The sequence below is a fragment of the Pagrus pagrus genome (assembly GCF_965226575.1).
Source record: "Pagrus pagrus genome assembly, chromosome: 3".
In the NCBI taxonomy this organism is placed as follows: domain Eukaryota; kingdom Metazoa; phylum Chordata; class Actinopteri; order Spariformes; family Sparidae; genus Pagrus; species Pagrus pagrus.
In genome coordinates, this window is record NC_140187.1 from 3,134,261 (window position 1) to 3,157,607 (window position 23,347).

The 23,347-nt window shown below is 42.1% G+C and overlaps 3 protein-coding genes across 3 annotated transcripts; 2 read left to right on the top strand and 1 right to left on the bottom strand.

Annotated features, from left to right (window-relative positions):
• Positions 1-3,318: 3,318 nt before the first annotated feature.
• Positions 3,319-13,039, top strand: LOC311254943 (deoxyribonuclease-1-like). The gene is made up of 10 exons (XM_084349021.1): positions 3,319-3,434; positions 8,265-8,350; positions 8,605-8,693; positions 8,944-9,030; positions 9,453-9,565; positions 10,013-10,125; positions 10,421-10,578; positions 11,424-11,520; positions 11,864-11,939; positions 12,100-13,039. The coding sequence occupies exons 2-10, from the start codon at positions 8,270-8,272 to the stop codon at positions 12,246-12,248; spliced, it is 963 nt and encodes a 320-aa protein (XP_084205147.1). The 5' UTR covers positions 3,319-3,434; positions 8,265-8,269; the 3' UTR covers positions 12,249-13,039.
• A 1,367-nt stretch (positions 13,040-14,406) lies between these two features.
• Positions 14,407-16,848, bottom strand: tma7 (translation machinery associated 7 homolog). Its single transcript, XM_084349034.1, has 4 exons — positions 16,713-16,848; positions 16,289-16,344; positions 15,802-15,889; positions 14,407-14,959 (listed from the first exon to the last, which is right to left on the bottom strand). Exons 1-4 carry the CDS (start codon positions 16,726-16,728, stop codon positions 14,925-14,927), a joined length of 195 nt encoding a protein of 64 aa, XP_084205160.1. The 5' UTR covers positions 16,729-16,848; the 3' UTR covers positions 14,407-14,924.
• A 48-nt stretch (positions 16,849-16,896) lies between these two features.
• ccdc51 (coiled-coil domain containing 51) lies at positions 16,897-21,517 on the top strand. Its single transcript, XM_084349016.1, has 7 exons — positions 16,897-16,984; positions 17,622-17,708; positions 17,815-18,007; positions 18,126-18,263; positions 18,359-18,523; positions 18,953-19,159; positions 19,307-21,517. The coding sequence occupies exons 2-7, from the start codon at positions 17,704-17,706 to the stop codon at positions 19,934-19,936; spliced, it is 1,338 nt and encodes a 445-aa protein (XP_084205142.1). The 5' UTR covers positions 16,897-16,984; positions 17,622-17,703; the 3' UTR covers positions 19,937-21,517.
• The last annotated feature ends 1,830 nt before the right edge of the window (positions 21,518-23,347 follow it).

Sequence of the window (23,347 nt, forward strand, 5' to 3'; positions counted from 1 at the left end):
TCAGTTACTTTCTGTTTGTTTTCCCAGTCAGCAGCATTTTGAAGTGACAGAAGTCAGTAATCCAGTGTTGCGTCCACGTTCCTCTTCCCTCAGTTATGCAGATTCATGCTAACATGTTTCTCAGTGTGTCCGTGTCTCCTTTGAGGGAGAAAACAGAAACCAAACTCTATTTCCTGTTTGTCTCAGGTGATGTCAGGTGAGAGGTGGAGCTCTGTCAGTGTGTCACAGTTTGTGATTTACGATGAAAGCAAATGATAAACAAGCTGGATACAATCTATCACACCTCATTATGTCGACATACTTTTCCTGAGAAGTGCACAAGAAAAAGATGGCAGGTTCTGGCATGTGGGCTGTCTGTGTATTAGAAGAAAAACATATCAGATGGCAAAATTGTTGTGACCCAGATCTGGCTCACATCCACCAAACACACCGTGTGGAAGGACTGGGCGGTTCACTCATGTCAAGTTCACACATATGAGGAATTTTCTGTGGTCTGTTGGTGCAGAACAACAAACAACACAAGCAATGATGAAAGATATAATAAAAATATAAATACAGATGAAAAACAGAAAAAAAGTGGGAGTGCAAATTGTTTGCCGTGGATTGTGAGAGGTCACAGTAGAGATGGATGTTGCAATGTGCATTAATAACAGGTGTTTGGTATCTGAGCCCACCACATGTCAGCCAAGAGCGAGCCAGACTTGGGCCAGATCCAGATCCAGAACCAAACCCAGCCCGTCAAAACAGCCAGTGAACCTCTAAGTGAGGAGGAGTCATTAGAGAAAACAAAAGCTGGAGTTTATTTTGGCTGCTCAGCTTCCACCTTTTGGTTGAGAGTCATCTTCACCACGTCTACACCAGCGACACACCTGAAGTTTCCCCGTGTCAATTATAATCCCACATTATGAATTTCTTGTTTAAACAGGACATGAAATAACACATAACACCAGGACAGAGAGACATCAGGGAGGCTGATCAGGAAAGTGTATCCTTTCCAAACAACCGTTAAAGAAGGGACTTCCCGACAGACTGCAGATGTAAATGAGCTCTTAGGTAACTGTGGTGCACATCACATGGCAGCATTCAGGGTTAATATCGTACATGGTCCCTCTACAAATAAAGATCAATTAAATTAAAGTGCTTCACACCAACGGGCAAATAAAAGAAAAAACATTCAATATAAAATAAAGTCAGCAGTCAACAAATAAAGACAAGCTAGGCACAGATAAGAACAAATGAAATAGTTGATCAAAAGCCAAACGGAGGTGAGTTTTGAGAGATGACCCTAACAGCAAAATCCCCGTCACCCTCGGTCTTCAGCCACGACCTGGGAACATGTGACAGAGCTTTTTCAGAGGATCTCAGGAGGTGAACGGGTGAATGAAGATGTAAAAAAGCTCCAACGAGTACCAACAAGTGTTGTTTTTCAGCCCTCAGGGTGGTTTCATGGTGAGATAAGACGTGTGGGCAGTCGGGGGTCGGGGGTCGAGGGAGGCGACGCTTCTGCTGATCATGTTAAAAAACAGGTTCAGCTCATCAGTGCCGCGTCTCTCCGCCCGTACTCCAGGCTGTTTGGTTGATTGCAACCTCTCCACGCTTCCTTGGTATCCTTCTGCTATTTAACTGGAACGTGAGAATTTTCTTCCTTTTTTTAAAATGACTATAAATTCGCTCCATGTGAAGTTTTCTCAACCATCAGAATCAAATCAGTCCACAAATAAGAAAAGAAACAGAGATTTCATTGTTGACCTTTAAAAAAAGTTGACAAAACTACAAAATAACTAAAAAAATCTTAATTGTCAATTAATTGTGAAATAGTTTAAGATTACTCAAACACTGAATAAATGATTTTTAGGATAAATCAATATGCTGCTGTTTAATTTAGTTTTTAAATGACACAAAAATATTAAGTAGCGAGCGTCTCAATTCTCAAAGTAACTGTCAAGTAGTGAATTATTTCTTCATATGAGTCAAGAAAACATGTTACTGGTCACTTTTCCATTTCCCCTCTGTGTTTATTGAACTGTAAGGTGTGTTTAAAGGGTTTTCCCATAATAAAGTAAAAATAATTTAATAAATATGAGAGTAAAAGTCACGTTTATCACAGTAGAGTAGAAGTTGGTGATAAAGGTGAACGTGATAGAGTGATGTGATCGAGCGAGTCTGAAGATAAGCTCTCTGACTGATCAAAGGTTTCCTGTTACAGTTAACGACTGTCTGATGAAATCTCATTATCTCAATGATCATGTTAATTTAACTGATTTAACTCCTTGTGACCCTGCTGCAGCCTGAAACTCACCCACAGATATAACTGCTCAGTTTGCAGCTTATTGATTAGAGAGTCGAGAGTCTAATAATAAGAAATCACACAAACAAACAGAGAAATCAGTAATCAAGTACGGCCTTCGTATTACTGCGTCTCTGGTGGTGGAAAGTAAAAGTACTTGCAAACAGCAGGAGGATTTTATAAAGGCATTAAAATAACTACAATAACGATAATTACAGTCACATTTATTTGACGTTGTGACCTTTAAGTTGAGCCTATAGAATAAAAGTAGATGAAAGATGTACATGTAATTAAAACAGTCTCTAAGTTTAATTTGTCTCATCGTCTTTCTTTGTCATCTTTTGTCCAAAGTGTCACCAGAATCAACAAGAACGTGAAAGTTTCTTGCAGCAGCTTTAAGTTAATTACTCTGTAAAGTCAGTTTTATATATATACAAATATTTATAATATAGACAGACAAAAAATAGTCAGCAAATAATATAACATCTCATATATCACATTTTGAGTTATTGTACAAATGTTTCTTAATATCTTTAAGGCCGAGGAACACAAACTGTTTATTTGTTGACTAGACTTCAGCTTTTTGTTTTTCAGCTTTTTGTCGCAGCGAAGTCAAACGAGTCTAATGTGTTTTTTGGAAACATTTCCTGTGGGTGTGATAAAGTGTCGCTGTGTTGTTGGTTTATCTTGTTTGGTCGCTGCTGAGCAACCGAGAGCAGACAAACATCCTCTCTCACACACACACACACACGTTTTAATGCTTCAACGTATGGCCTCTTTTTGTTTTGAGATCATAAAGACCACATGGCATCCTCTGACACACACACACACACACACACACACACACACACACACACACACACACGGTATGTTCACAGATGCAAACATCATGGAGGGCGGTGTCCTCGCTTTGTTTTAGCCTCTCTCTCTCTCTGTCCTGCCCCTACTATTGGTTGGCTCTCGACCAATCATATTGCATGTGGTCGCCCACTATACAACGTTTTGCCCCCTGAGCAGTGACTTCAGTGTGAAGTTGTCTCTTCTTCTCTACTTCATTGACTCCTCAGTGAGACTCAGACTCACCTGATCGACGGTCCTGTCAGCAGCAGCAGCAGCAGCAGCAGCAGCAGATCTCCTCCTCCTGCAGGTGAGAAACAACCCGGCCTCTTGTTTTCTTTGCCTCACGTTGGGCTGCATACCTGAGAGGCTTTCCACGTCTGCAAGACAATGAAACAGCTTAGATCCCTCTGTGGGCCTCAAACAACAACAGGTGGACAATCGCAGTGAAGTCATTCAGGTACAGGTGGTGGAAGTTTACCAGCTTTTTTCATGACACTTTGTTTGTGTTAAACGGTGGAAGAAGGATTTAAATGCCTAATTTAACAACTAAAACTGCAACGGGAAAATAGAGTTAAAACTGAAGGTGTAGGAATAAAATGTGACTCAGCATCAGCAGTAGAAAGTCTAACTTCAGGTGTCTCAGCTGTGAAATTAAACATAAAGCGTGTCAGCACTTTAATGTGGCTCTGTACAGAAATTCACACACAGTTGGATGAGATTATTAACCAGGTATCATCTAGATTACATTTTCCTTTTGAGTTTAATCCTGTGTAATGTATCTGTGACGTACACGCTGCCTCACCTGAACTCAACGGATAAACTGTCAGAGGATCTTCTGTGGCGCCGTGAGTTGAAGATGACGACATCTGTTTCAAATCGTCTTTATTATGCTCGACGACTTCTCCCATTGAGGCTCACACATGCCTGAAAGAGGCGTGAGTGGGGTTTCCTCTGCAGGGAGCCCCGTTATAGATTTAAAAGGCGATGACGAGGCTGAAATCGTATTAAAGTGCTCATTAACATTTCTGTGGAGGATAGAGATTCATGTTTGTGTTGCTGTCTGGTTGTTTTTGCGTCTGTTAGTCTGATTGTTTGCAGTCAGCTGTTGTTCGGGTCAGACATTTGTGTTTGTGCCTCAACTGTTGAAGGTAAATTTTAAAAAAAAGGACTGAAAGAAAGAAAAGTCAGCACGGATACTGTTAAGAAGGGTGTCAGAGTGAATTGATCGATGTGATACGGTGTCTGTTGTTGCACCAATAATACAAATCAACTTGGAGTGAACAGTTTGAAAGAAGTGTTGAAGAATTATATGATTTGTCTTGACAAGCTGAGTTGTTGGGTCAGTGATGTTCAGACTTTTTGGAGAAATAACATGTTTTATGAGCAAATAAATGTTCTCATTATGACCTTTAGAGATGCAAAATGTGAGAACTGTCAAATTCATACTGCAAATAGGAGAAACTGCTGCTGCCGTAAATATTCAGAATATAATAAAATGTAAATTATGATGTAATTTCATACTTTAAAGTACCCTGCAGTATTTAAAGCAGTTAAAATGAACCCAACTTCCCCTTTAATTATAAATAATTATCCGGTTCTATTATATCTGAAATCTGCCATCCACAGAACGAGTACTTTTACTTTTAGTACAGTAAAATATTCAAAGAAGGATTTAAGTATTTCTTGACTGTTGAAGACCTGAGCTCTTCTTCACCCACTGAATGAATGTGGGCCGTGGTCAGAGAGATAATAACAGTGAAACCTGAAGCTCCGGCGAGCTGCTGGACGTGCAGTATGCAGCGTTTCACAGACTGTATCTCTTTGTTCAGATATTTGAGCTCTCATGCACAGTTTTCCTGCTGGCGACAGGCAGACGATCAGGTGTTCACGTCACTACATCGTGAAAACAGGTGGATTAAAAATGGAGATACAACTTTGGAGTTCAGAGATCCGTTGATCCCAAATATTAGTGTGAGTTTGTCCTGAGGCCTGATTGAAGGGTTTATCCTCATAGTGCCCACTGTTAATGTAATGTTTAGCATTTGTTTAGCAACAAATCTCTTTAGCAGCTGTTCAAAAAGAAATCGCAATATTGATTCTGAAGGTGTTGATAAATTGTAGTAACACAGTGTAAAATCATATTAGGTCTGCCAGACACTTCCTGGTCTGCAACTATTTAGCAGATATTTTATTTTTCCGAATAAGTTTACCTCCCGGGGGAGCAGAGCGAGAGACAAATTTAAGAGACTTAAGACTTAACATGTGTAAATTCCTTTACAGAAGAGAACAACAACAATTATGTTTTATTGTTTAGTTTGGAGGAAAAGCCAAAGGATCGCTAGAATAATGTGGATTCAGCCTCTGGGGATCATGAAGACCGACTTCTCAAAAACCAACAGACTTAGACATCCAGACTGGTTAACACGGATAATAACAAGAAGATTTTCTGGAGCTGTTCATTGTGGGTTTACCAACAGAAACACAATTAGATCATTACATTGAATTAAGGGTCACAATTAGACGCCAGACTGAGGAAAATGATGGTTCCCTGAAGTCACAAAACATTTCATTAAGCGTCATCAGTCAACACCATCAGCTCTGAGAAGCTCTCTCAATTATTTATGTTGATACCGATCCAACCAATCCTTGTTTGTTTAGAGGCTGAAGGAATGCTTTGCACAAGTTGCAACAGTCTTCGGGTTTTGGTTTCACCTCTACCCATCCTCGAAAGTACAACCTAAAACTGGTTCTGTTCCTCCTCCAGCCGAAGAGAGATCAAAATCAGACATCACGTTCACAGTTTCAGCCTGCAGGACGTCACTCGTGTGTGAATCACCGACGAATGAAAACAAACGGCTGCAACAGTCTTGAGTTAACACAAGAGGTTGAACTGGTCAGGCGGACACTGATATCTGATCCCGGTGTTGTAAAAACATCATTATGTGTGAGCTCTGACTTTGTGTGTGTTGACATGTTGTGGCTGGAATCAGCTGCAGTATTAGGATCCTAATCACCCGACTGAGGAGCAGGACAAATACAAACCAGTCTGACGACCTCTGCAACACACATGCAAACACACCGCTACAGGGCATTTTGTTGTTTTCCTAAGTTTTCACATGTCAACCAGGGGGGGACAACAGGGGGGGAAACAACGGACGTGTAGCTTCAAGGCTGCAGCTGAGACTTACTTTCAATATTTGTTAATCTGCAGCATTAATTAAAGTTTATTCTCTATCAATCTCAACTCAAACACCAGAATACATTTAGGAATTTACAATAATGCAAACCACAAATATACTGAAACTTCACCTTTAGGTTCAATCTTCAGCGTCATGTTGTGGCTACAGTCGGCTTCTGGTTGGCTTTAGACACAAAAACCACTTTGTTAGCGTTCGGAAAAGATAACTGGTCCTGTCTCTATAAAAAATATCCATTTATTTTTCTGCAAATTGTCCCAACAAAAATAAATCCAGTGGTTTCATGCTTACGAATGTTGAAATGTCGCTCGAACAGTGGTCTCTCAGTAAAAGCAAATATTTAAATACTGCCTTGAACTGTGGTTCCTCTCAAAGAAAAACATCCAGAGGTTTCACGTTTCCAGATGTTGAAAGCGTCTTTAGCAGTGGTCTCTCATTAAAAGAGATATCCAGTGGTTTCCCACTCACGAATGTTGAACACAATCTTGAACACCTGACCCTCATTTAAAATATCCAGAAGTTTCACAGATGTTAAAACAGCATCTTGAACAATGTAAAAAATATCCAGTGGTTTCATGCTCACCAATGTTAAAATATCATCTGCAACAGAATTATTTAAAAAAATATATATTTTTGAAACTTTAATATCAGAAACTTTTAGACTTCCACTGAAGAACTTTTCTCACGGCTGACTTTCACTTTCACAAAATTAATATTTGGACACGATATCTTTACTTTTACTCAAGTACGACTTCTTTTACTTCCAGTTTTACTTTAATTTCCTTTTTTTTTAACAGTCCTGAAACACATTTATTCACAGACTGGTTGTTATTTGTACATCTGTGTGGTTTTTTTTTCACCAACAGATTTTTTTTTTAGAGATGAAAGCTACATACCAGGGTGGGTCGAGTCTATAGGGGACAGACTGGTGCTTAAAGCTCAATATACAGTGTTTCAGTGCAGCACATCGTGTGTTAACATAAAGCAGATGGCTGAACAAAGATCACAGGAGACCGGCTGATGATGGGGGGATTTGAGAAGAGGCCCCTTGAATACGTGGTGACCTGTTAAAACAAGTCCTGAGCCGTTCCCTCAGCTGTGTTTGTTGAAGCATCGCAACAGGAGTTCATTTAGAAAGAAGCTAATTACTGTAATTACTAACAACTGTATTAATTTATCTACTTCTGTATTTTGTTCTGATTATTCATGATATATAGTCCAACATGTTACTTACACTGCCATGTTTCTACAGTAGCCCAGAACGGACAAACCGAACACGAGCCCGCTGCTGAGATGAGAGATGAACACACACTAAATCTCACTGACTGGACCTTTAAATTAATTGAACATGAACCTCTTTTCTGTGATCCATTGTAATTTTTCACCCTCATCTTTTATCTTCAGCTGTTCCTGGGTTCTTCTTCTCTGATGATAATTTAGCTTTTTAAGCAATTATTGAGAGAAATTACCCCAAAAACTGTTCTTCATTAAAACCACCTCTAATTTAATCAAAATGTCTGAATGCCTTCATATTTAAACTTGCTTATTTTCACATGAACAGCGTTGTCAGCGTGGTTTGTTTCGTACCCTGAAGTTATGAACACACACATCTGCTGTGTAAAGTCGGCCTCAATGAAACAGTGCCAATGTTTTTATAGTGTGTACTTATCACTATAACAAGCATGTTTTCATTGTGCACAGTGTGAAGACTGTAGCCTGTTAGACGGGCCTCAGGCGAGGCCAGCTGAAGGAGCTGTCGGGTTTCATGAGGCGCTGTTAATACACACCTGTCTACAAACACACACGCACACACACACACACACACACAGGCATGACAGCGTGATGGAGTAATACGACACATGCCTGAGCATGTTCAGGCACAAACACACTCATTAGCATGCCAATAATGTTTCTGCTCGCTTGTGTCTTTTTCTCTGCAGCCAACATGAAAATAGCATCTTTTAACATCCAGAAGTTTGGAAGAAACAAAGTGTCAGACCCAGATGTGCTGAATATCCTGACTAAGGTAACACACACACACACACATTTTTTTTATACTTTTTGATTGATCTGTACCCGATAAAGAGCCAATCTGATCTCAAAATGTTGCAGCAGATGAGACTACTGAAACACACAGTGAGCTTGTTGGGCTAGCTGTAAGCCCATGTCAAACATTAGCTAAGAAAAACAAAGCCGCATATATTCAGCATCGTACCCTGATGTCACTCTGATGTCACTCTGATGTCACTCTGATGTCACTCTCTCTGTCTTGTCCCCCAGATCGTGTCCCGATATGACATCATAGTGATCCTGGAGGTGGTGGACATCAGCGGAGAGTCTGTAAAAACCTTCCTGGAGGCTCTCAACAAGTGAGAGACAGTTTGTTTCTGTCTTTGCTATATTTACTACGTTGTTGTTGTTGTTGTTGTTGTCGTCAGGAGGTTTCTATCACGTATTGCAACGTATGGGAAAATAATACAAACAAAAGAGTCAGTCAGACGTTTTTTCACTCAAAACCACAAACATCAACCTCCCGGTGGTGCAAGAGGACAGAGTGTGTTAACGTTGAAGCTCTAAGAGGAAACTGAATTAAATTAATATCACATCTGTCTTTTCCAGAAGCAACAGGGAGCATCACTACACACTGAAGATCAGCAGTCGTCTGGGCCGAACGCGCTACAAGGAGCAGTTCATGTTCCTGTACAGGTGAGTGCTCACCTGCAGCACATTCACACTGACTGCTTGATTAGAGAAGCGATTTGACACAAGCCTGCATGTCTCTCCTGGTAAAGGCTAGCCCGAATGTCCGACTGTCCAAAATACCAGTAAATGCTCATTTCTTGGTTTTCGAGCCTCACAGAGGGTCAACTTTAAATTAACTCCTGCGGCTCAGCAGCCCTCAACAAGTCAGGCAGCTGGATTAATACTAATATGTACTGTATTAAATATGTTTATCATGTTAGCTGGCGTCTCATTATCTTGATCTAGTTAATTCATCGTGGAAGAAAAAGGCCCTCATACCGACAGATATCTGATCACAGGGACAGAAATACTCAGCTGATCTGAAACTGCACAATCAAAGTATGATGTGTTGATTTACGTGTGTGTGTGTGTGTGTGTGTGTGCAGGGATGACCTGGTCGACTTGGTGGGCTCCTATCAGTTTGATGACCAGGTGACTGAGTGCGCAGACGTTTTCTCCAGAGATCCTTACATCCTGCGGTTCAGATGCCTCACTACAGGTAGAAGACGTCCGTCATGCACACAGAGAACGCTTGTGTGTTTTTAAAGAGGAGGAAACACTTTCAGAACGATGCAACAATTAGCAAAACGCAACAACACTCACACACACACACTCTCACACACACACACACACACACTTTATGTTTGGTTCAATTTAGATGTAATCAATGTAACAAAGCAGTTTATGGGAGGGAACGACTGCAGGGGGCTTTCTTCCAGTTACAGCTGTCTAAAGGTGTGTGTGTGTGTGTGTGTGTGTGTGTGTGTGTGTGTGTGTGTGTGTGTGTGTGTGTGTGTGTGTGTGTGTGTGTGTGTGTGTGTGTGTGTGTGTGTGTGTGTGTGTGTGTGTGTGTGTGTGTGTGTGTGTGTGTGTGTGTGTGTGTGTGTGTGTGTGTGTGTGTGTGTGTGTGTGTGTGTGTGTGTGTGTGTGTGTGTGTGTACCACAGTGCTGAAGGACCTGGTGATGATCCCAGTTCACACCAAGCCGGACGACTCGGACAAGGAGCTGGATGAACTCTTCGACGTCTTCCAGCACGTGAAGAAGAAGTGGAGGACTGATGTAAGAACATGACACCATCACAGACACTGACAGAGCAACAGCACAATCAAACAACAATGTGATACAGTGACGCTCAAACAGGGGAGCCTACCTGTATCTCAGAAGATGGAATAAACTAGAATAAACGTGGTTGTTTGCTTCACGCTCAGTCACGCTGCTGCTCCTGAGCTGTGGTGTTGATTATCATTCAGAACATTTAACATGATGTTTGTCGTCTTACCTTAGAGCAGCTCTGATTGGTCGTCGGCTCCCTGTAGACACACGCGCTGATGCTCCTCCACCTCTTTCGCTCTAGAACGTGATGATCCTGGGCGACTTCAACGCGGACGGCTTGTACGTCTCCAAGAAGGAGATGAAGACCATCCGGATCCGGGCCGACAAGAACTTCCACTGGCTGATCAGAGATGATGTCGACACCACGGCCAGCAACAAAAACGACCACACATACGACAGGTAACGCACACAAACGCACACAAGAGGTGGAATATTCTTTCACTTGATCAGAGGATTTTAATCTCTACAGATGAAGACACAAGCTCACGTGTGCCTGGATAAAATAAGATTAAAAGGACAAGAAGACCTTAAACTTTCACCCTGAGATAAAGCTTTAAGGAATAGTTTGACAATTTGGGAAGACTGAAACCAGCTAAACAGCTGTTTCCTGTCTTTACACTGAGTTTAAGTCTTCTTGCTATAGTTTTATAATCAGTGAGTACATAATAAGAATGTTTCGACCTTCTCGTCTGACTCTCAGTAAGAACACAAATAAGCCTTATTTCCTAAAATGCCAAATTATTTCTTACGTTACCAAAATTTACAACCCAACCGGCAGAATAAATGTTAGCCAAGTCAAGACTGAATGTTTCTTTCTGTTGCAACTTGACTTTTATTTATGCTCCGTTAAGGTTTAGGCACAAAAAACCCACTTGGTTAGGAAATCATCATCGTTGGACTTAAAACATCTGTTGTGGTCACCACAAAAAACGCTGGAAATTTCTGCAGATCTCCTCAAAAATCTTGGATGTGGTTTGCAGAAATGTTAACTGCTTTATATTCAAACACTCTTTGCATTATATCCTGACGACTGTAACAGTCAAAAAATCCTTCATAATTTAAAGGTTATGTGTCTTTTTTTGGTTTGTTTGCTTTAAATTACGAGTTTTTTGTAGGTCCATTTATTTGTTTGCACCTTTTGTCTTATGAAACGTACATGTATGATTTTTTGCATGAAAGTGTTGCATGAACATCTCAAGAACTTGGTAACAAAAGTGAAACACATACTGTACGTCTCTGCTCAGGATCGTGGTTTACGGAGACGACATGCTCCAGGCTGTGGTACCAAACTCTGCCAAGCCCTTCAACTTCCAGAAGGCATACGGCCTCAGTGATGAGCAGGTCTGTTGCTGTTGTCACGCTCTCACTTCACAAGGCCCGACATGAATTACTGAGCCTGAGTCTTTAAGTCTGACCTCCAGAATCTGTTATAATATCACCAATTCAACTGTCCAGCACCAGCTAGTCATTATTTTCACAAAACAGTTGCACTTGGAAGTTAGTGGGCGTTGATATCTAGAAACAACTAACACATAGGAACTAGTTTATGTGGTGCAACTTGTCTTTATTTAGCGACACGTAAAACTCCTCTTTAAGCTTGAAATTACGGTCAGTTGGTTTGATTCTGTTTGGCACAACTCGAACAAGACGATGGTCAGTGAATAAATAACTGTTTGTTTTCCAGGCTCTGGATGTCAGCGACCATTACCCTGTGGAGGTGGAGCTGAAGTCCCTGAACACGACAACGCAGGAGGAGGATGGTAAGCAGCACAGTTATAAACACTTGTCATAATGTGTTGCTGCTAATTGTAGAATCCTTTAATTCTTGTAAATTGATGTAGAAACACAGCCTGCAGTGCATCAGTGATCCGATAAGGGCTCGGTTCAGGACTCAGTGGGTTACATGTTGTTTCTCTGCAGGTCAGCAGCAGCGGGGGCTGGTGCTCGTGGACCCAGACCTGCTGGAGCTGAAGAGAGGAAACCTGCTGCTGGAGAGGGAGAAGCTCAACCTTGAGATACAGATCCTCCGAGCGAAGTTGGCCAAGAAGAGTCTTGGAGACGAAGTTTGAACATAGGAGGTCCAGATCCTTTCAAAAACATCCAACAGAACATTAAACTCCTCACATAACCCGTTACCTACAGAACCAGTCTGTAGGTAAACAAACCAGTGTTCAGTCTGACCGTCACACCGGACGCTGCAGACGTTCTGGGTGCACGAATCCTGCATCGTTGCTCACGTTTGAGTCTCTGGGCGACTGCTGGTGTACCTCTCCAATATGAACTCACACATGTGAACTAGTGTTTTGACTTTTTGACTGATTCAAGCCATCAAGTTGTCCGTCCTGTTTCCTCTACGCTGCACACAAGATGAAATAAATTATAATAACTGTCTCATTTTTTAAAAAGCCTTTGTTTGGCATGTTTTCATTTTATCCATCTTTTTTTAAAACAATGTGTTAGATCAGCAAGTGGATTTAGAAACTTAAAACATTATGTAGAAATTGGCATTTTGTGTGATGCGGCGCCCCCTACAGTTTTCTGACTGCAACGCCACGCTACGATCCTAACCTCTCACTGAAGTTACATAGTGCAGAAACAAGTGAGACGCCATTCACCCCGTTACAACACACCAAGCCATCAACATGATTTTAAAGCGGTTATCTTTAAAAGGTAAAAAAGTTACATAATGCTGCTTTAAAAATCAGTTTCTTGACAAGTTTCATTGAAAGAGCCTTACTGTTGTCCATCAGCTGCATTAACTGCACTGTACAGTACTCAAACAATCGCCCTTGTGCCTCTGTAAAGACTGTATATCCACAAACCCAATTATGTTGTAAAAATAAACTCATCTTAAGCTATATTGTTACTGTTTTTCCTAAAGTGTCTCTAATATTTAGTCTGGCCTCAAACAATACAACTGTAATGAAGGTAGGATTCATTGCAAGCTCAAAGCTACTGTGACAGGGCGAGGTTAAATGTTAATCTGCAATTTTCTGTTGATGTCCCGGTAATATTTGCCTCGTAAATAATGTGTGTTACTGCAACATCTGCTATAAAACTGGTGGCAGAATAGTTGCATCTCTCGTGTGATCGATTACAACTTAGCTAACCTAACAGGCTGCAGCACGCTGTATGTTGAGAACCATCAGTTACTGATGAGCAGAAACAAGGATGCAGGCTGAATCCCAGTGAGCTTAACTCGTCTCCCGTTGCATCGTCCACTAGACCATTTCGACAGCGGACATTTAGGTGTTCAAAGCAGGAAAAGCACAGGTGCAATTAATAACAACTCACCCTCAGGCTCCTGGTGTTGTGTGTGTGTTGCCTCACTGGGATACTGAGCTGAGCCATCGTTAACAAAGTTAGTTTCACCTGTGCTTTTCCTGCTATGACACGTCAAAATGTCCGCCCTAAAAAAGGTCTCTTGGAGCCACCAACCCAAAGCGTATGTATTTGACAACCTGGCGATGAGACACAGCAATCAACTACCTTTCTCTAGAATCAGTTGCTGTGAAGTTATTGTTGATACTCCTTCATGGTCTCAACATCCGACCGTCCTGAGTCGTTGTTTCCAACAAATCAGGACGGTCAGGAACCCAAAACTTGAAAGGGCCTTATATAGACTATATCCCCATCATGTCATTTTTTAAGTTATGCTGTGTTATTTGATTATCCAGGAGACCCTTCCAAAATGACCATGAAACAGAGTCAACATCTCTCTAAACATTACAATCTTTAAGATATGAATCATTCCAGGACTGATGTGTTAGACTGTGTCCAATAAACTGGTAAATTAATGTTTCTTTAAACCAACGAACATGCTGTTTTTTCCCTACCAGTTTATACAAAACTGACACTGTGGCAGTTCTGCAGTCAGAGTGAAGTCACCCTGTGGTGTTGTGTTTTTATGACCAGGTGAAGTGACACACATCGTTTTACCGCTCGACAGTTAGTGGTGGTAATACAAGAAATAAAGCAATGTGCAAACCACCAGATATGAATACAGAAGCAATGATGGTCTCAAAATATTCCAAAAAGCTTCTTTGCAAATATGTTACCAGGGTGGAAATGTTTGTTCAGCCTCAGGGACACACCCCGAGCGTAAACATAACTATCTTTAACACAGACACGTAAATCAAGTCTAATGTGTCTCAAAAATACACCTGCTGGTTGTTGAGACTGTTGACGGATTAATTTCCAAATAACAAAAACTAAAATGACAAGCAGTAATTACAAAAACTTTATTAGTATCTCCCTCTTTACAATACAACAAATATCTGAAGAAAAAAAAAGAAGTTGGGGTGAGTTGTGTTTCTGATGGTTAAACATGGGTATAAAACAAAAAATGGAGGAAATCAGGATTATTTTTTACGCTTTACGTTTCTAAAGCCGCAGACCTTTAATTGTAAATTGCAGATTTTGGTCAGAGTGTACGACTGAGTGACTGTTCTCAACAACAAACACCACAGTGTGACACCTGGACTTACATCCCATCAGGAGTTATGATGTGTGTAGCAGGCCTGGCTGGCGACAGATATTCCTGTCCTTAAAATCCTCAAAACTAAATTCAATTTCTGTACATTTTCACTGGTGGAGGGGGTCGTCACCAGGGCAGGTTTTGAGTTTGATGAGGTTCATGTCAAACAGAGCAAAACAAACTAGAGTCTTCTTAGCGAGCATACGCACATCGCAGACGCAGGAAGCGAGGCCGGGGAGCAAACAGACATCGTCGCCAGATTCAGGTTTTACTTCTTGCCGGATTTCTTGATGCCACTGCTGCCTGTAGGAACAAAAAACAGACAGGAAACATAAAATATTTGGGTGTGTGAGAAAACCTCTGACAAATTAATCCCAGCGGTCAAAATTGTGGACGCACATTTTGCTTCAGTTTCTGTAAATTTCCAAGAGTTGTTAATGTGTCGTGGTCACATAAACTCTACAAGCAACCTGGAAATAAACTCACGATCCCAAGGTTGTGATGTGACGTAGGTTTAGAGTTACAAGTCACTGTAAATGGCTTTATAAACTCCAAATGGATGTAAACTCTGTCCATCTGTGGGAATCTTTGCTGATACGAGAAGATGATTAAATTTAAATCACTACAACTACCAGGACAAATATAAGCACTTAATGCGTCTTAATGAGACTACTGAAGCCTCATATTAGCTTCATCTTTAGATTGCATTTTTGCACTAAACGAGGACTGTGGATTCGGTCACTCATCTTTTGGAGTCGAAACTGTCACTGAACAGATACATGGCAACTGCACAGGAGCAGTCTGTTATTCAATAACGATACAAGGAGGAAGATGTCATTTGGTTGGATCTACAATTCTATGTGTGTATCCCATGGTGAGGTAATGTAGTAAAGAGTTACTGTGGGGATTGTAATTCAAGAATGATACGGTCCGATCACGTACCATACATCATCAGTGCTGCAGGTAAAATCTGACGCTGAACTATGAAACAAAAACAACGCCATAGGGACCCATAGCACTACTCCCATAACCTCCTTGTATGAAGTGTGAGCATAAACCCAGCTCAACTCCTGTACATGTACATATGGTATTTACTTGTTGTATTTAGATAGACTTGAAAAGATTCAGGAACTGTAAGGTCTTACCTAGAGGTCCTTTTCCTCCAGCTTTGGCCTTCAACGCATCCATGGCCTTCTGGTCTTCCTTCTGCTTCTGCTTGAAAGCCACGTCATCCTGCAGAAAATAACCCAGACAGTTCAAATGCTGACCAAACTCTGTCCATGACATCACTTCTGTCTTATGTTTGTCATCAGTTTGGGCCTAAAAATGTACAAATTACTATCATGTGTTCCCGGAGCCAAAAGCCAAAGAGACAGGTTGCTTTAGAGAAGTTCTTTATATTCTTTATCATTATTTATGACCAACACGATATTCAACTAAAGATATCATCTTGTGCTATGGGGAATAGTGTATAATATACAGAGTAATAATAAAACATAAGTGAAAGCAGTCGTACAGGGTTTATGTACGGGTCAAGTTTCATGTGGGAGAGAATTTATCAGCTATATAAACTGATAAAGACAGTAATCAAACAGCCTGATACAGTCTGTGAGCACAGAAAGACACACTTACGTCATCCAAGTCCTTGTTCTGTTTCTTAGGCGCCTTCAGCGGTTTCTTTTTGCCTCCTGAGGACAATAAATGAACAAACAGTTATCACATTATTCGTAGATTTTCTTTAAATTAGCTGCTACTTGGACAACAATTTACTAGCCGAATGCCCCCGGACGATCACACTGACTCGTCCATGGTCTTAATAAACTGTCTTTCTGAAAATATTCCCCGCAAACGAGAAAAACACATTTATGCGGCATATTTTTAATGAAGTTTGGCTGAAGAAAGAGACGTTGTGGACCTCGCGCTCTCTTTAGCAGCCGGTAGCTAGCTAATCCACGCAGTGAAGCTAGCTCCGCTCAAATCTGTTACACTGTCAAAATACTCTGTTTTAACATGACGACAGTTTTCTGCTGAACTTTCAGATGAAGCGACGTCTCACCTTCTCTGCCAGACATGATTAAACCGGGTCACAGTCGTCCAAAGGGAGGAAATAAGTGTATCTTTGTCGCGCACACGGCCGTCTGTCTGTCTGTCTGTCTGATCCGCGCTGCTAGGACCCCTGTGAACTCTAACCCGGAAGTGGAATGACCGTTGTGCGCCTGAACTAAAACTCGGCCCGGCTCTTTCATTTGGCATCAAGATGCTAACTAGTTAGCCAAAAGAAACTACCATCGTGTGACATGCGTGCTTCGACAACATTGAAGACGACAGGTATATATATTGTCATACCTTGTTATTTTAGTGAGTGAGCCTGTTGTTGTACGTCACAGACTTTCACACAACTAAAAGTCAGTTAACCGGCGACTGTTAGCAATGTGGAGCTAAAAGCTAGCTAGCTGTGAATGGAGTAGGGGAGAGGACAGACCAGTCAGCTAACCTTGGGGGAAAAGTTGTAACGTAGCTTAAGTTATACTAATGAAGTTAAACCCTGTAAGCTGTATCCTCCCCCAGTCTGCCTAGTTTACATATGAGGACAGTTGTATTGGGAAATAAATCACACATCATGCTGTAATCAATCAGAGTGCACATCATATGAGTTTTGTAAATTTGGGAGCAGTGATCATTTTGAAAGTTGTGGATGCTGTGTAATTAAAATGTCTCTAATCTACTTTAATTTGAAGTTGTGACACTTAAATGAACGTGACACAAACAGTGGACTAAAGTTAATGTTCTTTATCTTTATGGCTTCTCTGTTCACAGTTCAGTTTTGCAGTTGATAGTAAAAATAAATGACTTTCCTCTCAGATCCGTTTTCATTAAATCATGTAATGAATGTTGTTTGTTCTAATAAGTGTCCATTGCCCTGCCATCTCAACATGTTTCTTTTGTTTTACTGTTGTTCTCACAGGTGCCTGTTCCAGTGTCAGCTCTGTAGCTGCAGTGAAACTGAAGCTCTGACAGTTTTCAAGCTTTGACTGCATCACTTCTCAATGAGGTACATCTGCACAGTCGGAGCATAAAGGAGACCTGAAGTTTTTGGCTGGCTCGACATAAAAGTCCCCAACTGAAGCTGATGATTAACAGTTTGCTTACTCTGTCAGGTACAGAGGAGCTCAGATCTGTCTCAGGGCTCATGGCTCCTGCTGTGTGTCCCGTCTGTCAGCGCCTGGCAGAATCACTCTGGTACGAACCTACAGTGCTCAACATCAGCCCTCCCCACCCACTAACCCCACCCCTCCTGATGGGAAGGGTGGAGGAGAGGTAGTGAAGGAGCGTGCCCTGGCTGCCTTACAGGTACAGTTCATCCCTCTTCTAACTGTTTCTGACAACTTTATAGACCATAAGCACACTACCAACATGTTTACTACTACTGATTTTCAAAAACTCTTTTAACATATAATCCCTCCTCCAGTATGCAGGGGAGTTGGGGCGGCAGTGGGGTCAGAGGTCAGCTCAGACAGCCACCGCCTCAGTCAACTACTGGTGGGGAAGGTACGAGGAGTTTGTCGGGCTCAACGAGGTCCGCGAGGCCCAGACCAAGGTCACTGAGGTCAGTAGACAGTTAGAGCAGACTCCAACAAGTCATGGAGGTCAAATGATGTACACTAAGAAAGATCCTGATTCTCAGGTGTGTGTTTCTTCCAGGGTGAGGCAGCGTTCATGGTGGCCAGAGGGATGGTGCGCGAGGCTCATACTAGCCTGGAGGCCCTGCAGGTCAGGCTAAAGGAGGTCCGAGACCGGCTGGACCGAGTCTCCAGGGAAGACGCTCACTACCTGGAGCTCGCCACGCAGGAGCACAAACTGCTGCAGGTGAGCTGAAGCAATCGAAAATGTGTAAAAAACAGGTGGAGGGAAATGGAGTGTGTTCAAGATGCAGATAGTCTGAGGTCAGAAGAAGAAGAAGACAACATTTATTCTGCTGAATAGTATCAAGAGGCAGCAGCAGTGACACTGTGCTAACTGGCAGTTTTATATTGATTTCCTGATTTATTTTGGAATAGCCACAAGGGGGAGCCCACATCTTTCCAGTAATCCCACAACTCAACGCCTGTCGCCATGGCTGGAGGCTCGGCTTGCCACTTTTATCCTCCACACAAAAAAATTACATCAGATGAGAGGAAATACTTTTGATTCCAAACCAAAGAAGTCTATCTGATCTGTGATCCAATAATAATGTTTATGGAATAACAGATGTGGTGACTGAATTTGATTCACAACTCCTCACCTCTGTGATTGCAGGAGGAGCGTCGTCTCCGGACGGCCTACGAGAGCGCAGAGAGTTCTGAGAGGGAGAAGTTCGCCTTGTTCTCAGCAGGCGTCAGGGAGAGCCACGAGAAGGAGAGGACGAGAGCCGAACGCACCAAGAACTGGTCCGTCATCGGCTCGGTGCTCGGAGCGCTGATCGGGGTCATGGGATCGACATATGTAAACCGCGTCCGCCTGCAGGTGAGGAGGGTTGATGATAGCAGTGAGATTCATTATCATTGTAACATGAAACAAGTACAGCCTCACAGAGCTGCTAGCATGGCTGTCGAATATGATCACCAGTTATTTTTGTTTCAGCCGATAAATCCTCTCCTCCCTGATCTGTAGGAGCTGAAGACCCTGCTGCTGGAGGCCCAGAAAGGTCCAGAGAGCCTGCAGGAAGCCCTCAAAGTCCAGGCGGGAAACCATCGCTCCCAGCAGGACGAGCTCCGGATGCTCATCGACAGCCTCAGGGGCGCTCTGAATGACGCCTTCACACAGAGGGACATCGTCCTTCAGGACAAGCGAGGTCCGACCTCAGACTCACCCATGGTGCCTCTTTCAGCCTTAACAGACCTCCGCCTCAGCAGCCAAAAGACAGAGTCCCTCCTGGAGTCCCTTCCACCACAGCTGGGACAACTGGAGCAGGGACTGGGGAGAGTTGAGGGCGAATTGTCAGTGGTGAGGAAACTAATGGAGACCAAACCTCAGGCTGAACCTCAGGCTGAACCTCAGGCTGAACCTCAGGCTGAACCTCAGGCTGGACCACAGGCTGTTCAGCTGCAGGTAGCAGCACCAGAGAGACCAGAGAGAGGGGACCAGTGGGAGCCTGAGGCGGTGGTGAGGCGTCTGGAGGAGACCCAGAGGACGCTGGGAGAACGAATCAGGACCAACACTCTTTATAACGCTGTGTTTACCTACACCGCCACCGCCATCACCGTCTCTGCTGTCTACCTGCTGCTCAGAGGAGCTGGTTAGACAGGATGCCTCCAGTTTAAATATGTTCACATGCACTGAAACAATATCAGTCACTGGGGATAATAATCTAAATGAATTATGACTGAGTAGAATATTTACTGAGTTGGAAGTAATGAACTGGTTACGGGTGCTGATTCAGGCTGCTGCTGTTTACTGTACTACTGAGTCAAAGAGCGACGTTGGTTCTTTCTTAAATGTTATAAATTCTGGGATGTCAGGATAACACAGTAACAGGAGTTTGATCATAGTAACATCTGTGCTCAATTAACTTCCAGCACTGGGAAACATTAGCATTTATTCTATTACATAGGATCCATGAGTGCAACTTGATTTTATTTCTTAATTGTTGAAATGATAATAAGGTTCAGAATTAGATTAATCCAGAATCATAAACCAGGTAAGGCACCTTAGGGCTGCATTGTTAAATACTTTTCATCATTTACTTTGTTAAGTGGTCACATATTCAGATTCCTTGTCTTGTCCATCCAACATTGCCAGATTAAAACCACTTAGAGGCCCACTGGGGGCAAACGTGAGCTGTGGGCTCCTATTGACCACTTACTTACTTGGTAAAAGACTCTTTATCAGGAATATGGAGCATATGATTTATGACATGGGCCCTCTCTAAGACAGATAATGATGCAGCTGCCACATTGAAGCTAGACAAGATTTTTTTTTCAATTCAGTGATTAAACAGAGAAAAACTTGAGAAGCTGGAACCAGAGAGTGTTTGTAACTTGTTCTTGATAAATGATTTAAATGAGTATCCAAATGTTTCTTGATGAATTTTCTGTCATCAACTAATCCACTTAAACCTCCCTGTTGAGTACTACTGAGCGTTTATGTGGCAGAATGAAAGCATTGTTCCTGATAAGAATTCAGCCGTCTGACACTGCTGAATCTGGAGAGCAGCTTCAGTGTCCGACACTGATATAAATCTTACATTTTTAATCAATTTTTAAACAAAAAGTTTCATGATTCTTCATCTAATAATCACTTCCAAACACCTTTCAACACCTATGACAGTCAAAACCTCAGTTCTCGACGGGACTGAGACATAATTTAGCTGCTAAGTATCTTATTGAATCGTGATTGATTTAACTGCTGTAATCGATGACTGTGTGTCCAAGTAAGTCCAGTGCCAAGTGAGTTTTGAACTTGAGTAACTTAAATCAGCCTTCTCATCAGCAGCCTTCTCATCAGCAGCCTTGTCAGCAGTTGACTCAGCTGAACCTCAGAGGGACCACGTTCATGATCCCACTGCTGGGATTCATCAAACAGTGCGAAGGATCAGTATAAACGCCTGAAGGAGCAATAATGAGAATAAATGAACCGTGACTTCTCTTTACTGTTAGAAAACGACGTCTGAACGGCCTCGTAGAAAGCTCTGAGCCGGCCTTCTGTTGGCTTTAGTTGCTGCAGTCCTCACTGTTCTTTGGATGAGTAAAGTGAAATTCCCAAACGTTAATTACATGAGAAAATGTAAAAAAAATCTTAATCTGTTGTTGTCTGTTTGTCATGTTGTTGACTGTGCACTGAGCTGGATGATGATGATCACTGTGCATTAAACTGTTAGTTGAGGGACTGACTAATGACTTGTGGCATAACTGAGCAATCACCTGTCTGTTTACCTGAATGACTGAAGGAGATAGATACATTTATTTTTTACACATTCTAAGTAATAGATGTTTTCTTGATTTTTAAAGTACAGGATAGCAAAATGTAGGTCAAAATGTTAGAAAGTAGTAAAACATACCTGACAAAAGTCAAATATGAAACCTTTAAATGCTTCTTGTGTCAGAACAGTGATTCAGAATCCAAATATACTCAGTTTACCATCACATGAGACGTGTGAAAACAGGAAATCTTATCTTTTAAGAGGCTGAAATCAAACATTGTTTCCATTTTTTCAAGTGATTACTTTCAGACATATTATGTAAGATCCAGCAGAGGGCAGCAGCTGAACGTGTGACACAAGGAAATCTGATGTTTGAGTCCATTTCATTTATTCTCACCTCATTTTTTCAGCTTCATCAGTCTGCTGCACTTGTTCTGCTCTGTCCACATACTTTTGGCCACATTGTGTATGTATCCTGTCTCCTCTGGCCAGTGTTCCTCTGTCCTGGTAAATCCACTGCAGCAGGTGTTGAGTCTTTACTTAGCACAATGACGGACATGAAACCACACACACACACACACACGCTCTACATTTAGATGGCTGATTGTGATGTTGCTCTGGAAACCTTCTTCTTATATAAAGCTCTTGATGGCTGAATAAACAGCGAAGGATTACATCTCCAACAAGGCTGAAAAACACCAACACGAAGCACACAAACAGTATGTCGTCACTGCTCGTACATAAACACACACGTATCTGGATTAAATCTCTATTCGTGCCGTCTTTGTGCATTGATTTATTTGGAGACAATGTCCTGTACTAAAATGATGTTTCTTGGCGTTTTGACCCCAGAGGGAGCGACGGTGTGTGTGTGGACTGGGTGTATCTACTAGATAATATTTCAAACACGCACACGATGACATACAACACTGAACAAACAGGACGAGACACATTATATTCAAAGAAACTGTTTGATCCGGTGCAGGTATGTCAGCTATGAGAGCTTGTTTGAAGGGGGGGCGGCACTGGTTCAACACATTAAAGCGTGGTTGCAGGTTTACGGGAGTTCTGATGATTCCAGAGAGCTGCTTGATTATACACATTTAAAAGTATGCTATGCAGTATTTTTCTAAAGGACGAAGTGTAGATTCATACGATAATAAGCCCTCTTGATCATCACTTATGACCCAATAGAAGTTTGTCATGATGCTGTGGTTTGGTGGCTGCCAACGCACCTCCACCTCTCTACCCCAGAGACACCCCGGTAGCAAAGAGCAACTTCAGGGGAAGAGTATAACCCAAGACAAGCAACAGCTGACCAGTCAGGAGGGACTGCAACAGTCGAAGAGGTCGGTGTGTTTACTGGGGAAACTACAGGTCACAGTCCCCGGTATTAACACCACTGCAAGCAGACCTATTATAGTCATTGTGGTCATGCGTCGCTGCGATGTGCAGTTACACTTCTGGGGAGGTGTACGTCAGGCATCTACACAGAGGCTATGCCATAAATATGGTGTACATTCAACGCAGAAGCATGAATCAAGCCTCACACGTTGTGCTGCACACATGACGCCTCACACAGCCTTTTAAAGAGGTGATGAGCAGACAAAATGTCTGACACTCTTACAAGGTGTTAAAATCAAAGCGCTCGTCAAAAAGACCGAAGGACGACGGTACACACACACACACACACACACACACATTTACAGCTCTCGTTGTGAAGTGAATGACCTGGTTTCTTTTTTCAAGTGATGAACCTGAAGACAGGTCTCCTCTGGTCCAGGTCAGTTTTG